This window comes from Salminus brasiliensis, chromosome 16 (genome assembly GCF_030463535.1).
Source record: "Salminus brasiliensis chromosome 16, fSalBra1.hap2, whole genome shotgun sequence".
In the NCBI taxonomy this organism is placed as follows: domain Eukaryota; kingdom Metazoa; phylum Chordata; class Actinopteri; order Characiformes; family Bryconidae; genus Salminus; species Salminus brasiliensis.
Window position 1 is genome coordinate 9852216 of NC_132893.1, and position 17736 is coordinate 9869951.

Sequence of the window (17736 nt, forward strand, 5' to 3'; positions counted from 1 at the left end):
GCTATAATGAAACGCTTACACCGCCCCCTACCGATACATGCGACCGCAGATATATGGTTAAGTATTTACTTAAGAAAGTAAATGTGAGGTTTTTGGCTTTCTTATGAGAATATCTATATGTGCACAATTATTGGGCAACTATTGTGCAGAATTATTATGCAGCTAAATGAAAAACTCACATTTTTCCATCTCACTTTGTTTCATCTGTTTAAGTGAGAATTATAAACAAACAACTCAAAACTCTCCAATAAACATTGGAGAACAAAAAACTGCCTAATAATTGGCCACACCTTCTCTCATTACACAGACACACCTGCTATGCTTGAATCCATTAAGCATTCAAGTTTAACCAGCTTGAAGTTAGAAAATATGCCTTAGAATGATAATATGGTCAAAATACTAATTATTGTGCACACAGTGTATATAGGCTATATGTATGGTGTCGGATATATCGTTTGTACCACTTGTAAATTGCGCTCAAACAGCCAGTGAAGTTATATTTACAAGTGGGAAACCTGGGATTCTAGGTGATACCCAAGACTGACCTTTTAATGAGCTTGTTAAATCACAATGTGTCCCTCAGTTAATTTCAGGACACATATTTAGGTTATTTTCACACCATATTTATATTGTTATTCAAAGGAATCCTCCAGTTTGCACAGACCATAATTTCTAAAAAGGCCATTTAAATGATTACAGTTTAATTATTTGTGGATTTAAAATGAAAAGGGTTGCATTAGGTATGTGTATTATAACAATACTAACTATTATATTGAACACACATTTTACAGATGTTTTAGGCTATGTTCAAGATTATGATGTCAGGATAGTTTAGATCAAATTTAAATTACATTGAGATAAATTTGGTAATGTTGTCGTTTATGTTTCAGTTTAATTTCCAAAAGGCAAAGGTCATAGTTCTAGAAAAGTGTTCTAAATGAATTTATTAATGTTAGAGATGGTTTAGGATTACTTATAACTGAAATTAAGTTTAATACATTACAATAAGGTCTCAGATTCACATGATACAATTGTAATATTACATAATTAATATTATGATTATTGTTTTCTCAGAAACCTCTCAGCAGTGTGGACAGAGACTTCATGCTTTTGCTAAGGATATTCTACCATTGGCTTGTAAGGGTTTTTATAGAAGAAGGAATTCTGTAGCCTAGGAAGGTCAGTCTAGAGATAAGCGTGGTTGCCCCACATGTACATTAATGGGTCATATCATGAGTAATCCAGTTGAGAACCTGAGATTTTAAGTTGGCTTGTAGGGCGAACATAGATCAGCAATGTAGTGTAGTAGTGAAACTCTAAATTAGTACCACCAAGTAGAATTAAAATAGTCCAAGTGTCTAGAAATAAATGCATGGATAAGCATTCTTACAGCAGAATAAGAAAAGAGAATCAAATGTTTGCAATGTTATGGAATTGGAAAAGACGTTGTAGTTACATATTTGATTAGTTTTACTGAATAAAAGAACCGAATCTGCGAAGGTGTTTATAATAGATTTTTGTCTGTTTACTTTTTTACAGAATGTTCTTTAAAACTTACAGGGGCATTCAGAGGGGGGTTGTTGAATAGTATGGTTTCTTTTTATTGTACATTTATTGTTGTGTGACAATGTGTACAATTAATTGTAGTATGATCTGAGGGTGACTAGGCGTAGTTTTTTAACAAACGTCTATTGACCAGGAGTACACTTTCTGCTGATAGCCTTGAGGTTAAGTGTCAGGGTCAGGCAGATACATCTTGTTGCAACTGCCTAGCTCGTTCAAGTCATATCAGATTGATCAACTGTTCAAAGAATAAACACATGTTGTCCCTAAAGCTGTAAACCTGTAAACCCCTAAAACTGTAAATCTGTGTACTGAGACACAATACTTGGGAGCTGGAGGAACTTGGGCCCAGAAGTATAGAGTAGTATAGAGTTCTTTGGAATGATGGTGTTCCAACCAATACTTCTTTGACGAGTTGGGGAGGTCCAGCCAATCATCCAACATCCCAACCTCACTAATGCTTGTTGCTGAATAAAGTCAAATCCTTACAGCAACAATGAACAATGAACGAGTGGCTGTTTTTGTGTATACACTTTTGTACATATAGTGTATATTAGTTTCATATTGACTGTGTAATTTGAATGTATTGGTGCTATTGAATATACTGTGTTATATATGACTCATATATAAGCTATGGTGATCAATCTTTGGTCCACTACTATTAACTCTTTATATGCTGCCGTTGGGCAAAATAACCTGTAAACATGGCATTGACTTTGATTGCTATGCAGATGACACCCTGCTGTATATGCCAAACCAAAGGAGGACATTTGTCTTAATAAAAGAACAGATAGTCTTAAAGACATTAAGAACTGGATGACTCACATCTTTCTTTTGCTAAATCCAGAAAAACAGAGGTCTTACTTATTAATCCAAATATGGATCCAAAAATGCAAATATTGCTGTAGATTTAGATGGATTCTTAGTCATACTCAGTAGCACTGTAGAAAACCAAGGAATTGTTTTTGACTTGCCAAACTGCGTAATGTACTCTCCTTACATGACACAGAGAAGCTGGTGCATGCATTCATAACTTCAAGATTTAATTATTGAAATGCCCTTCTGGTTGGAAATTCATCAAAAAAGCTCCAACTCGTTCAAAATGCAGCTGCTAGGGTGCTCACTATATTACTACATCATATTAGTCCCATTCTCTTTTCCTGCACTGGTTACTAGTTAAATTCTGAATTCTTTCTGATGTATAAGTCACTAAATGGTTTGGCCCCACAGTATCTTGGGGAATTTCTTAAACCACACAATCCATTGCGTACACTTTGTTCGCAGTAAGCTGGCCTTGTCAGTTCCTCGCTTTAAGAGAATGACCTCTGAAGGAAGAGCTTTCTCTTATAAAGCTCCCCAACTCTGGAATAAACCATTGGTGTTCGGGACTCACACACTCTCTGTGTTTAAATCTAGATTAAATACCTACCTTTTTGCTCAAGCTTTCGTATAATTAATCAATGCACTGTACTGTTATCCTTGCTGATGTAGCTTGTATCAATACTAACACATTTGGACTGTACTGCTCTCATGTTCACAGGTTCCGGATCAGTAATGCAGCCTCTTTAATCTACTTCCTTTACAGGCCGTATATGAATCTATTTAGACTCCGAAACGCATAATTTTCTCCTCTTTTCTCTCCCATATGTGCTGAGCTGGCCCCGCTGTCTGCTTGCTGCTGATACCATGAGTCCATTTATTGGATCCTATCATGCTATATGACAACCCCCCCACCCCACCCCCCACATGACATTTTCCTGCGCTCCTCCTAACCGCTTGTGTTTTCCCTCCTTCCTGTTTCTTTCATATGTATTGAGATGCCCGGTTTCAACTGTTCTATCCTGGTTCTGTCTGACCTGGCTCTCCACTACCCTGCTGCCCACTGTCCTGCCTGGGGTCTTGCATTCATCCTCACCTCACTGCTTGAGTATGCTTGTTTACCTGTATGGACTATCATTCTCACTCACATTTTCATCTTGTCAGGCTTGATGCCACATTTACGTTTACCAAGTTTGGTTCCAGTTGGAAATAGTATGGCTGAGTTTTACCCAAAGAATGTTCGAAGCTCCGCACAGATATATTGAATGATTTGTTGTAGATAGCCCATGTTAAAATGCAAAAACATTTTGGATAATTATTTGCTTGCATACTCCACATATTTTAGGATCAGTTTGAGATGATTAGATGTAAATTGGAGTTTGAAATGTGTCTTTTACAAAAAATGCATATTTCAAGAATAATAGCAATAATTAGTAAATTTGCAAAAAGCATTAGTTGAGTCCAACTTCATGTTTACTACCTAAACTGTATGTATAATACTTGTCCTACTTCAATTGGAAATAGAGTCCATACCTGGATATATTGGGTGTAATTTATTTCCATATTATAATAGTACTAGTAATAGTTTAATTATGTTGAACCAGTACTGCACACGTCATTCAGTCAATAAACTGAAATATATATATATATATATATATATATATATATATATATATATATATATATATATATATATATATATATATATATATACACATACACACACATACACACACACACACGTTTGTGTATATAATTATTTATTTAATATATTTTATAGCTGACATTATATACACACTGGTAGGTAGTCTAATTGTACCTGCCACATCTATATATAGCCTTTGCTTGAGCTGCACAATAGAACATGAAGTAGTCTGGGATTTGCAACCATCTCTCATCATATACCCTGCATAAAGTTTTTAATACATTTTGGGTATTTTCCCCATTTCATATAAATTGTCCAATTATTTTTATTCAACTCCTAAAAACAATCTTGGTAAAGCAATAGAAAGGCATGAGAGGGTGAAGGGCATCGCTCAAGGGCCCAACATTGGCAGCTTGCCAAGCCCGGGTATTGAACCCACAACCCTGTCATCAATAGCCCGGAGCTCTAACTGCTGAGCCACCACTGCCCCTAAAATGTCCAACTGTACAATAGTTAGGCTATTGTACAGTTGGTCTAAATCATGGTCTAAATCTGAACTATTCTGGAGATATTGTTGAGCAATTAAATAGCAGAGAACATCAGGTAGTTAGTTCTTTTTGAATATATTTTATATTTTCTTTCCTCTGTTATTTAAAGGTGCATTTAGGAGAAACTCCTTCATCTCAAAGGCAGCAAATGGAGACATTGAAAAAGGTGGCTGCAACTTCCACATGACAGGGATGGGGACAGAAAAATGAGGCCAAACATGCTCGTACCATTGTAAGGAAACACATGCTAACTTACACACTCACACTGTTGTGTTAAAAGATTTGCCTTGTTTTTCCTCTGCTTTTTATGCAGTCAATACATTTTACTACTGTAACTGTACAATAACAAGGGTGCTGTACAGTAATCAATTTATTTGAACCCCATTGCAAATTAGGTTTATTACAACAGAAAATACATAAATGTTTTAATGTATATCCAAGCTTGTGTAACTGTGGGACCACTGAATAAAATTAGAATTTACCCCTTCTTACAGAGGGCAGAAATCAAGCAGTTCTATCTGTTTCAGTATCTATCTGTGTTGGAAATAAAATCCTGGGGCCATAAGTCCGGTGGACAGTAGCTAGCCAAGAAAAAAATTCTACTGCCTAAAAATATGCATTTTATATATTCTTATCTATCAAGCTATCTATCTATCTATACACACATACGTTTTGAGCTATTTTCTGTAGCGAACAGAATAATGATGCAAGTAACATGCTATCATTCATAAATAATCATAGATGTATCAATCTGTTACACTGACATCACAGAAGGACTAGATTTAACCAGGTCCTGTGAAAGGTGGTCTCCCCTTGTACACTGCTCAAAAAATAAAGGGAATACTCAAATAACATCCCAGATCTGAATGAATGAAATATTCTCAATGAATACTTTGTTCTGTACAAAGTTCAATGTGCTGGCAACAAAATCACACAAACATCAATGGAGCACATGGAGGGCTGTGCGGCCCTCAAAAGAAATGCCACCCCACACCATTACTGACTCACTGTCAAACCGGTCATGCTGAAGGATGTTGCAGTCAGCAGATCGCTCTCCACGGCATCTCAAGACTCTGTCGCATGTGCTCAGCGTAAACCTGTGTTTATCTGTGAAGAGCACAGGGTGCCAGTTGCGAATTTGCCAATCCTGGTGTTCTCTGGCAAATGCCAATGTTGATGTGCCATGCCGGATGAGCTGTACTACCTGAGCCACTTGTGTGGGTTGTAGAGTCCATCTCATGCTACCACAAGTGTGAAAGCAGCACCAACAATCAAAAGTGATCAAAACATCAGCCAGAAAGCATAGGCACTGAGAAGTGGTCTGTGGTCCCCACCTGCAGAACCACTCCTTTATTGTGTGTGTCTTGCTAATTGCCAATAATTTCCACCTGTTGTCTATTCCATTTGCACAACAGCATGTAAAATTGATTGTCAATAAGTGTTGCTTCCTAAGTGGACAGATTGATTTCATAGAAGTTTGATTTATTTGGAGTTATATTGTGTTGTTTAAGTGTTCCCTTTATTTTTTTGAGCAGTGTATATTACAGTTGGAGTGGATAAAAGCACAGTAATGATGTTGGTTATTTTATCTGTGCATGATCATTGTAATAAATGTAGCCCATATGTCATTTCACTGAGAACACAGGGGAAAATGAGTGGTCCCCCTAAAAAATCGTTCCAGAAGTGCTGGAGTTTATTTAAAATTCAACGATCATGCTGAGAACAAAGGGGGAATACCTTTAACCAGTCCTGTTTTCCTCATAAATATTCCAATGGGAGTGGACTGAAGGTATAGTGATCTTGCTTATAAACTATAATTGTATTACAATTTCACTTTGTCAACATGTACCACTTTTACACTTAGAACACAGGGTTAACCATGAATGTGTCTCAAGTGATGTAGTAGAACAATGCTGCCATATGTTCAGTGAGACAACAGCCTATTCAAAGCTCTTGTTTCAAACACACATTGATGAATCATTATACATAAGCCTAACATTTGTCAATACTGAATCTCCGTACCACCTTATCATCAAGTAGTTATTTAACCCACTATCATTATTTTACCAACTGTGATTACAGCATGATGTACACACTCTGGTATTGATCAACACAAAAAGGAGGGGACACCTTTGTTTACTGGTGACTAAATGCTATAAAAACAGGACAACAGGTGGTGCCAAAGAGTTTCTTCCATTTGTTAATAACTTGTATCAAACCCCTGACTTATACTTTAAAAAGTATAAGAATTGCTTGGAGTGTTCTTTTATCTTCACTGTGGAATCTTTTTACTACAATAACTTGAGGCCCATTCACTGCATTCAGGTGCCCCCCATTTCACTTCATCCAATGGGTGTTTTTATGCACTGTACATAAAACAGATGTGAATGTTTAAAACGTCTAATAAAAGTTTCAATTGTAGTGGTTTCGATAACATTACAAAATACTATCGTATCATAAAAGTATCAAGTCCACCCTGAACACACAATAGCACAAATGAATCAATGGTCAGTATCAAACCTGATTTTGGAAGGTTTTTGTATATTTTGAAACAGCATGTTTTCTTCCACACACATTCTGAAAATGTTCTATATTCCTTTACAAGTGATTCTGTCTATTACACCAACATAAGTCTTCTGTCCAAGTATCCCATTGGTTTCACTGTGGCATGGTCTGTCCAAATGCATCCATAGTTTCCATTACCAGTGCTAGGTGATCTAAAAATGAGGCTACTGCTACACGAAGAACACGGGCCTCATCAGCAGTCCACTTTCTAAAAATGCATTAGAGAAGTTCAAGGTGAAAATCATACACAATAATGCTTGATTTTCAAATCTGTATTATATAGTTTACAACATCAATCATTGAAACAAACAGTCAAGTGTAACAAAATGTAACAATTATCATTGAAGACTATATGTAACAGAACAAATACGTGTAATAAATTGGCAGGCCAATTCTAACATGGCCATGCTGACTAGCATCACGATAAGTGAATGGAGAGCAGGAGAATCCCATCAACCCAGAGAGAACAGGTCTACTGGTCACAGATGACCATGGCATCACTGGCCATCAAACTGGCAATCTATCAGTCAAGGAGCCAATGCTTAGATGGCAACACCGCTTTTCCAATATTTCTACAGAATATATTTTTATGAGGATAATTCTTGTGATAATAGATAAACAAAGACATATTTACAAATTTTTTTTTTAATAATTTCAAGACGCTATATGTAATATAGTACTGGGTAAGAAACTTTAATACCAAGTAAATACCAAGCTGGAATTGGAATTGGCTTACAAGAACTTACACAGACAGGATGTTGGCAGAAACACTGAGAGTTTTTGTGATGCCTCCTTTTCTTGGTTCACGATCAGGGAACAAGGACTGGACCGCAATGGAAGCCTCCCTTTGAGAAGGAAAAGGAACTTCTACAGTACTGACTTGGCAGTAAAGGCTAATTACAGATGTACATTTTTAATACCAAATACATTAGGGACATGTTGCCTTAACAGGTATTAACAAAGATAGTATTAACCAGAGAATTGTCACTCATTGGATTTATGCATCTAATTACGCAAATATATAATGAACATAAGCCAATCAGTTCACTTGCACTATATTTGAATGCTTGTGTGCACAACAAAAATTATATTACTTATGCCACATATTTTGCAAACTAAAGGTTCAGGAAGTGTGCTAGTGTTCATTATGCCCACACAGTGCGACTAATAATTCACATTAACAAAGCCACTAATTCGGCTACCAGCCAGCTTTGCTGTAAAGAAATCTGAACCTGCCATAAAATGATCAGTGCACTACTTTGCGTAACTTTCAAGTCAGTTGTAGTTAGCTAAGACCAGTCATACTTTACATAGCTAGCTAGATAAATGTAAATGTACTTCACCTACTAAAACTGAACCCAAGACGAGTCTTAGCAGTGCGTGTTTGGCTCAAGTTGATTTCATACAAAATTAACTGGCAACATGGCATATTTAGAAACAGTGCACACAGGTAAATTAATTTTAAAGAATAAAGTCTTAAAAACACTAAGGAATTCTTTCGGATGCTTCGAATAACTAAGACGCTACGAACAAAGCCCAACGAAGCAGAAAGAATCCAGAGCTGTGAATAAGCACCACAGTGCAGTGTCGTCGCTCACATAAGATACAAAATCAATAAGGATACAACTCCAGACGTGCAGAAACAGCTCCAACACAGAGAGCACCCGCCGCCATCACCATCGTCTTCTTCTGCTTCTGCTTCTTCTTCGATTTTTTTTGCGCATTATATCCAACATGTAGCATCAGCGCCCTCTCGTCGGCAGTTGGCTACAGGCTTTTAAGGATAAGAGCACCGTCCATGGTGGAGTATTTTCTCCAATTATATTCTGCTAAATAAGTCTGTGTATATATAATATAAATATACAATATAATAAAAATATTCCACTCACTAGTTTGAAAGTTGTGCAACTAGCTAGCTAGCTGTGCAATCTTAGGATCCGTCAGTGTTCCTATCTGTTGTTGATGGGAACTTATTATTGTAGCTAACACCAGCAAAGTTTTTTGTAGATCACTGACAGAAAAGGCAACGGTAACGTCCGTACAGCATTTTAACTGGACCTGTTGTTGTGGAATTGTTATCGGAAAAATGAACTCTTCACGCCGCGTCTAAAAGTGGTCACGGGCATATTGAACTAACGTTAATGACTTTACATTTCATTGTATTTGTTAGAAATCTCACCCTTCCTCTTGCTCATGGCTTACTTCACATGTTACAGGTGCATCTCTTCAATGATCGACACGTTAATAAGGTGACAGTGACATTCTGAAGTGTTTTGGCAGTCTCAAAAATAAAAAATAGTTGTGACCAAGCTATACTAATAACATGATATAAGTAGGAATGTACATGAGACTTGTACAAGATTTAAGTCTGTGTTTTCTGAGATAATAGCTACCAGTCAGATAAGAAATGGTGAATAATCAAATCAAATCCACTGGCATTGTCACAAAGCAGCTTCATAGGAATCAGTAATAAGACAAGAGATCAACAAAAAATAAAATCCATTACTGACAAGATCCATTCCTGAACATCATGGCAAAAAAATATCAGTTGTTCACTAATATTTATTTTGTGTTCACTCTGGTGTGATTAGAGTAAAGAGAGAGAGGGTACAGGGCAGGGAGAGCAAGTTACTTGGTAAGTGAGAAAAGGAACAACTGAAAATATTTATAGTGAATATTGACATTACAAGAGAAAATAAAGAGAAGAGTAAAATAGAGCAAAGTAGATGACCCTGCTGCCCACCCAAGTGTACTTGAAGGTAAACAAAAACAATTTACTAAATCTTGGTCATCTGGACTTATCTTCATATAACAGTACATATATTTATGTTTAGACAGTCATGACCATAAATATTGGCACCTCTGCACTTCTTTCAGGAAATGTGTCACTTCTCCCAGATCACTATTGAGTTTATAAATACTTTGAAATTCACTTTATTTCTTTTTGCATTGGAACAAAACACAAAAACAGTCAAAAAGTCAAATCTGATATAATTCCACATAGAACTCCAGAAATGGATTAGATAATAACACATTTGATACAATGGTTCCCCATTTAAACGGGTTGAACATTCTCTATATTGCCAGCACATGCTACTGTTTCAAAAAATAAAAATTATAGAAGCATCACATGATTGAAAATACTCACAACTCTTGGTGGATTGAATGAGAAATTCTTTATACATAACAATTACATTACATTATGGTATTTGTTTTCATAAGTGTTTAAATTGTTGATGGCTATAAAATATACAAAAACCTTAACAAAGTGTCAGACATTATAAATAGCTATATATATATATATATATATATATATATATATATATATATATATGTGTGTGTGTGTGTATATATATATATATATATATATATATATATATATATATATATATATATATATATATATAGCTTTTTTTGTTTTACCCCACTAATGGAATTGCACTTTCAATTAACAATTGAATTGATAAAATTGTACAATTATGATACAAGATAAGGGATTAATGACAAAACAAATGTATTAATTGTCACAATGTAATTGTCACAATTAGTCCAATGAGAAGACTTCATTGAAGCACTAACCTGTGCTGCACTCTACTGTTTTCTGGCTGATCCTCCACAATAACATAGAATACACATTCTTTTTGCACTACCCCACTTCCAACTTCAATCTCAGTCAATCCTAAGATTTATTAATTGTTACACTTTCTCGTTTGTACTCTGTGTCTCGTTTGCACTCTGTGTGTTGTACTGTCTGTAGACATTTGGGGAGAATAAGTATGAGGAATGTGAAATTAATGTCTACATTAATTTATTCATAAATTTGCCAACATTACATTGGTATATGAAATTATAAATTTAGAAGCTAGCTGTTTGCAACCTTTAGAGGACTGTGGCTGTAGCTCGCTGTGCCCATCAACTTATTGCATTCATCATATCTGTTTCACACACACAAAAGCATGCAGATAAAGTTATAAGAGAAGATGGCTATTGTAATCTGGAAGCAAAAACTGTCCATCCATGCATAAGTACTTCCATGTCTGTTGTGTGTACACTAAACATTCATGAAGATTCAAAAATGAAAATTGTTTTGTTTGAAGATTCACATGCAGCTTCTGCACTATATAACATTGCTTTATTGCATTGCATTAATTCAAAATTCGGCACTACATTTTCAGACAAGTATTGCACTACTTAATTTAAATCAAGTCAAGTCAAGTGGTTTTTATTGTCATTTTAGCTCTATACAAGTACACAGTGGAATAAAATTGCGTTTTTCTGAGAACAAAGGTGCAACATGGAACAAAACAATACAGTACAGGACAGACTGCAAAAGTGCAATGTGAGTATTATATGCATACAGCTTATAACACACATGAAACAGGAAACAGCAGGTACTGAGGTAGTAAAGTATAGAATATATAAATATATATATTGCAGAATCGTGCAACGACAGCATGGATGCTCCTGTACCTTCTGCCAGACGGGAGCAGTGAAAAAAGTCCATTTGAGAGATGAGTGGGGTCCTTCACAATGCTGATGGTCTCACGAGTGCAGCGTGTGGTGTAAATGTCTGTGGTGATAGAGACCCCTATAATAGTGAATGTAATTCAATTAAAATGTATATATATATATATAAAATTTTTCACAATGAATGTTGTCATTTTACAGCTGGATATGATCCAAAGAGTGGGCCAACTACAAATGGACTTGCATCAGCATGAAAATTAAACTAGTGTTAGTTTATTTCTAAATTAACTTGTAGCAATACAGAACTTGATAAACATACATTCAGATTCATTTACATAAAATGTACAAAGATGCAGAAAAGAAAACACAAACCAAAACAATGAAACATTTATTTAATTAATTGTTTTAGTAATGTAAAAGTAATTGTTCTAAAATAAATAAAAAATCAATTAAATATTTTTGTAAGATATATTGTAAGATCAAAGCATCATAATTAAGGAGAAATCATTGTAAATGAACAAGAAGACGATTATTATTATTATTATTATTATTATTATTATTATATAAACAAAAGAATTGGGACATCTGCTCATACATTGTTTCTTCCAAAATCAAGGTTACTAAAGAGAGCGCTCTAAAACAAGGTCAGGATGTTGGATGATCACCACCCCACCACATCCCAAACTCTGCTGACTCTTCCCAAAATTATTGGAGGGAGCACTATAATTTTCAGAGAACAGTTCTCTACAGGGTACAGGGACTAGACAAGCTGTGTGTGTGCAACTTAAGGTAGCTGAATGCATTTATTAGAAGGGGTGTCCACAAACATTTGGACATTAGTGTATATCAATGGTTACATTTTTGTTATAGTTTTCTAAAACAAAAAAAAGGAATTATGTTATGAATCCTTATAAATCACCCACTCTGACCTTTTTTTAAATAAATTTACTTTATTTAGATTGTGATTTAGATAATAAATAATTTTCAGTTAATGATGCATATGCGAAAAAAAGCAGGTTTCTTTTTCAAAGTAGTAGTGTTCCTAGTACTGCAGAGTATTTCCCTAGACCATTCCAACAACTTGTGGGAAACTGTGGACTGTGGACAAAGGCAGTTAAACACAAATAGCAGCCTCATTTCCCCAAAAGTGAGCTCTTTGATCACTATCAGTGCAATTAAACCTTTAAAGGAAAATATGTGTATTTGCGGTAATTTTATTCATCATGGAAAACAACTCACTTACTCCTAATGCTGAATACATCAACAACAGAATGAACATAAAAGGATGGAAAAAGATTATGTAGATGTTGGCCTTGAATTTGACCTGCCTTAAAATTAGAAAAGGATGATGTCACGAAGCCAGTGTTATTTATATGTATAATATGCCTTGTCGCACACTGTAAGATGTGTATGTAAACAAGTATGCTTTTATGCTAATTAGCTCATTGCTAATTAGCCTGGTGCAACTGTGTACAAGGCTAGCAAAAAGTCTGTAGAAAAAAAATAGTTTATTTAAAATGCAACAGCCATAACAGAAACATGAACTAAAAGAATGGCTATTATTATTATTAGAAATAGCATACTGACTTTTTGTTTTATGTTTTATATTAATTTTTTTTCTTATGATAATAACAACAAAGGATGCCTGAAATCTGATGTTCTTATGCTGATGTTGATACACAATAGAGACAAGAATTTGCTCCTCACACAAGAAACACACATTCAGAAACATAAATTTTTCAGAATTATACATTCACATGAAAACGCCTTCACCTTGGAGAACAGATTCCACAAGCCCTCCTAAAATAATTTTTGTGTGCTTAGATAATCAAAAATCTATTTTTTTTTCAATGTGTCTCTGTATTCATGTTGTTTAACAGCATCATCACTGTGAAAGACAGGAAGTATAGTTTTTAGCCCACAGTTTAGAAAATGCAGTTCTTCAGAGGAAAGAAAAGATATTTCTTATTTTTGTCTAACTGATCTCAGAAAATCTTATTTCACTGGTAAAATCATTCTCCTGAAAAAACCTACTCATGCTATTTTTAACTCTTTACTGCAGGTTAACAGCGGTTTTACCAGTTACTCACCTCCTCCAATTTTTACAGCAACGTTCCAGTAATCCATCTAGTGTAAAGTCTTTCCACAGGCTGTTACTGCAGCAAAAAGCAAATGTACATGCTCCCTATTTATACCCTTGATTTTAAAACAAATGTTGGATGTATAGATGTATAAAGCATTTCATTTGTAGCATTGTTTAATAGTAATAAAACCTGAACTTTGAGACTGATGCTTAAATATGTTTAGAAACCTGTTAACTGACAAGCTAAAACACAATATTTCAAAGACAACTTACTTATTTGAGTAACTGACAGCAATTTATGAGAGTCAATGGGATACAATCAGCCTCTACCACTGTCATCTGTGGTGTTTTATTTAGTATTTTGTACTCCCATTTGGCTGTAATATATATTATTATAGCTTCAGCTGTCATTTGAATATTAATCTTACTCAAATTAAAGTTACGTTTGGGCACCACTGGTCACAATTCCTGTTACAGTAAATTAAAAAGCTAGTCCACCTGATTTCCAAACAGAATCATCAGTCCACAGGACTTGTTTTCATGTTTTCTTGCAAACATCTGATGTGAAAAACGGGGTTATTTTGATTGGCCTTTCTAGCAACCCTATGAGCAGTCTCTTGGAAATTGTTTTTGGTCCTCCATACCTCAACCTGACCTCCATCATTCCTGTTAACTGCCATTTCTTAAAGCAGCCAGCACATTATCTGGCACTTCACCTAGCTGCAAGGCACCAGCCAGCACTTTAACTGGCATTTCAACCCGGCACATCCTAAAGTAGCCTGCACTTCCCTACCATAAACAATATAATATAACATTTTCCCTGGAGTAGAAAAAGAGAGTCTGCTCATGAGACCAAAATACATTTTGACATTGGACTGTCTTTCAACTAGAATTCTGGCTTTGTAAAACAAAGTTGGACATATTCCCAGCTATATACTTGATGTGTTTTAGGCTTTACACCCCACACATACTATATAATGTGTTAAACGTTACTACAGTACATTAAAAATCATAAATCATTTGAACAATTAAAACTTAGAAATTGTATAAATAAAATACTCCTCTTACTCAGCCAATTCCTGTTGCAGTGCAATGTTTTCTAAGGGGTTTATAATCATAATAAAATGTGTGTATAACATTTGCACACTTGACATGTTCGGGACCCAGTCCTTGTTCAGGAGCAGTAAGAATATTTTGTTTGCAGTTTAATTATTTCTTTAAAACAAATCACATCATGTTAAATAACAATGAGAATGCGGCCATCTGAGGAAAATACCCTTCGATGAGCCATAAATGCGAATCAAAGCTGAGGATGCATCCTCAACAACAAATCATGATATGTATTAATCTTTGGGACTAAACTTCTAAAATCCTGTGGGATGCAATCAAAGTATATAGAAAGCATCTTGCAATTTTGTTTGGTGGCCACAATATCTATTGCACTGCACAAGCAACCTCCACAAGTACATTGAAAATGTAATGCTCATAATTGAAATTATCTTTACATGCTGTATCTCATAAAAAGTCAACTAGAATTTCCAGACATAAAATAACAAGTATCATTGTTTTACTCTACAAAACATAATATCAGTACATTATTTAAATTAGCCTTATCTGTAGCCTTATCAAGTTGAAAAAAATAGTCTTTAAAGCATTTAAACACGCAAGCATGTTTTTTAGTTCATACATACTTTGTATGTTGTTAACTCTAACTCAAAAATTTAGTCTACATATGAAAGGTCCACAATTTAGGAAACTAGTCAAGTGCTTTCTTCTGAGAGATAAAATCATGACTCATGAATATTTATTAGAGCATGGAAAGTTTTAGGACCCATACAGGCTTCACTTAACTGAAAGACACTGGCTTCTGATTGGACTGAGTGTCCAAATCGTAGGATTTATGACTTGTAGACTGTATAAATAGGAGTTTTCATCCACCTTCAGCAAGAACTAAGAAGCAGAGGGTAGCCGTTAAAGCTTTAGGACTGAGACATTTTGTTTACAACTAAAAAAAAATGCTTCTAAAGAGTGGATTTCTTATGCTCCTTGTCCTGGCTGTGTCTGCATTGGAAACAGATGAGTATGAACCTGCACTAAGACAAACTCGTTTCTTAGCCAGTAGTCCATGTAAGTTTCCCACTCTAACTTTTAAAATATGTTACATACATTGTTTAGTTTTTTATCAGATCTATTTTTTTCTTGGCAATTTTTTAATCTGTTTTTCTTCCCTTCAGCCGAAGTGGCCCGCTGTCTAAGCAGTGCTCTGCAAGTAGGCTGTAGTGCGTTTGCCTGCCTGGAAAATTCTACATGTGACACTGATGGCATGCATGAACTCTGTAACATCTTTCTCAATTCAGCAGCAGTTTTTAACACAGAGGTAAATAATTCTAGGAACACAATACAATAGGAATACAGAAAATATTTCATATATATGCATAAAATATCTCAACTGTCTTGTAAAGGGCAAGACCTTTGTCAAAGACAGCATCAAGTGCATTGCCAAAGGCATCACCTCCAAGGTTCATCAGACAATCCGGCGCTGTGCTACCTTCCAAAAAATGATTACTGAGGTGCAAGAGGAGTGTTACAGCAAGCTTGGTGTCTGTGGAGTGGCCCGTTCCAACCCTGATGCTATTGGAGAAGTGGTTAAGGTGCCCAGACATTTTCCAAACAGGTACATCCAGTCAGATTCTGTTAATATGTTCTTGGTATTGGTCAGACCTTACTCATTATATGTAAAATAGGCCGAGATCAAAATCTTTTTAAATAAAGAACAATTGTTGATGTGGACTAGCCTAGTATGTGTAGTATGTAAGGAAAACACATAAGGTTTAATTGGAAATTTCTATTATATTTTTAGTTTGAGCATATTTCTTTTGTAATCATGAATTATATGCAACTGTTCAATTCTACTTTGTGGTAGGTACTACAGTACTCTGCTGCAGAGCCTGATGGAGTGTGATGAGGACACAGTGGGGGTGGTTCGATCTGGGCTGGTGGCTAGACTGGGTCCTGACATGGACACTCTCTTTCAGCTGCTGCAGAAAAAACCATGTTCTGTGGATTTCGATCCTGGCCATGCTGAGACAGATAGTCAGGACAGTTTTCGCTGGCCCCTGGGTGCTCCCATGTTCAAGATCCAACCCAGTTTGCGCAACAGGGATCCAAATCATCTTTTTGCCAAGAAACGTTCAGTTGAAAATGGAATACCAAATTAATAAGATGACTAGACATTAATATTAATGACATTACATTCCTATACATTGTTAATTGTGCTTATATGTTTAACTGAAAGTTACATTTTTAATATTTGCTGATATCATAACTTAATTAAGTAGCACAAGTCTGTATTTTTATTCACACAGAACATTGGTATTATTGATAGTTTTCTTAGTAAGTAGTTTATTTTGTGGTGTTTAATGTAAATTTTAAATGCTTGTAACCGCGCAGAAATAGCTTATTCCTTATGCTGGACATAGGAAGTATTAAGGCGAGGTGGTTTGGTAACACATCTATAGTTTTATGTTGATTTATGGACATGAATTACTATTAAAAAGTTATTAAATGTGTATTATTTGTTACTACCATTAATTAAGGTGTTGATAAGGTACTGATGAAGTAATGACACTTAACCACTTTAAAGTGTAATTTTAAATGTATTAATTAATAGTTTGTATCTGTCAGTTTTTGCTTAAAGACGTTAAAAGGATCCATATCAAGGAAAACAGTAACTTGGTGTAGTATGTAAACATTAAGATATCTGATAAATAGAAACAAATCTGAAAAAATAATTGTATTTAAAAAAAATAATTCAAATAATTGTTTTTGTGATGTAAAAAAAAAAAAAAAAAAAATATATATATATATATATATATATATATATATATAGAGAGAGAGAGAGAGAGAGAGAGAGAGAGGGTGGGTCATTTATATGGAAACACCTAAATAAAATGGGAATGGTTGGCGATATTAACTTCCTGTTTGTGGCACATTAGTATATGGGAGGGGGAAAACTTTTTGAAGTCGGCCATTTTGGATCCAACTTT

General features: G+C 35.1%; 2 protein-coding genes across 2 annotated transcripts; one reads left to right on the plus strand and one right to left on the minus strand.

Annotated features, from left to right (window-relative positions):
• Positions 1-7096: 7096 nt before the first annotated feature.
• LOC140536609 (L antigen family member 3-like) lies at positions 7097-8835 on the minus strand. The gene is made up of 3 exons (XM_072658522.1): positions 8765-8835; positions 7887-8015; positions 7097-7348 (listed from the first exon to the last, which is right to left on the minus strand). The coding sequence occupies exons 1-3, from the start codon at positions 8818-8820 to the stop codon at positions 7234-7236; spliced, it is 300 nt and encodes a 99-aa protein (XP_072514623.1). The 5' UTR covers positions 8821-8835; the 3' UTR covers positions 7097-7233.
• Positions 8836-15705: 6870 nt separating this feature from the next.
• Positions 15706-16908, plus strand: stc1l (stanniocalcin 1, like). The gene is made up of 4 exons (XM_072658902.1): positions 15706-15817; positions 15925-16067; positions 16153-16364; positions 16614-16908. Exons 1-4 carry the CDS (start codon positions 15706-15708, stop codon positions 16906-16908), a joined length of 762 nt encoding a protein of 253 aa, XP_072515003.1.
• The last annotated feature ends 828 nt before the right edge of the window (positions 16909-17736 follow it).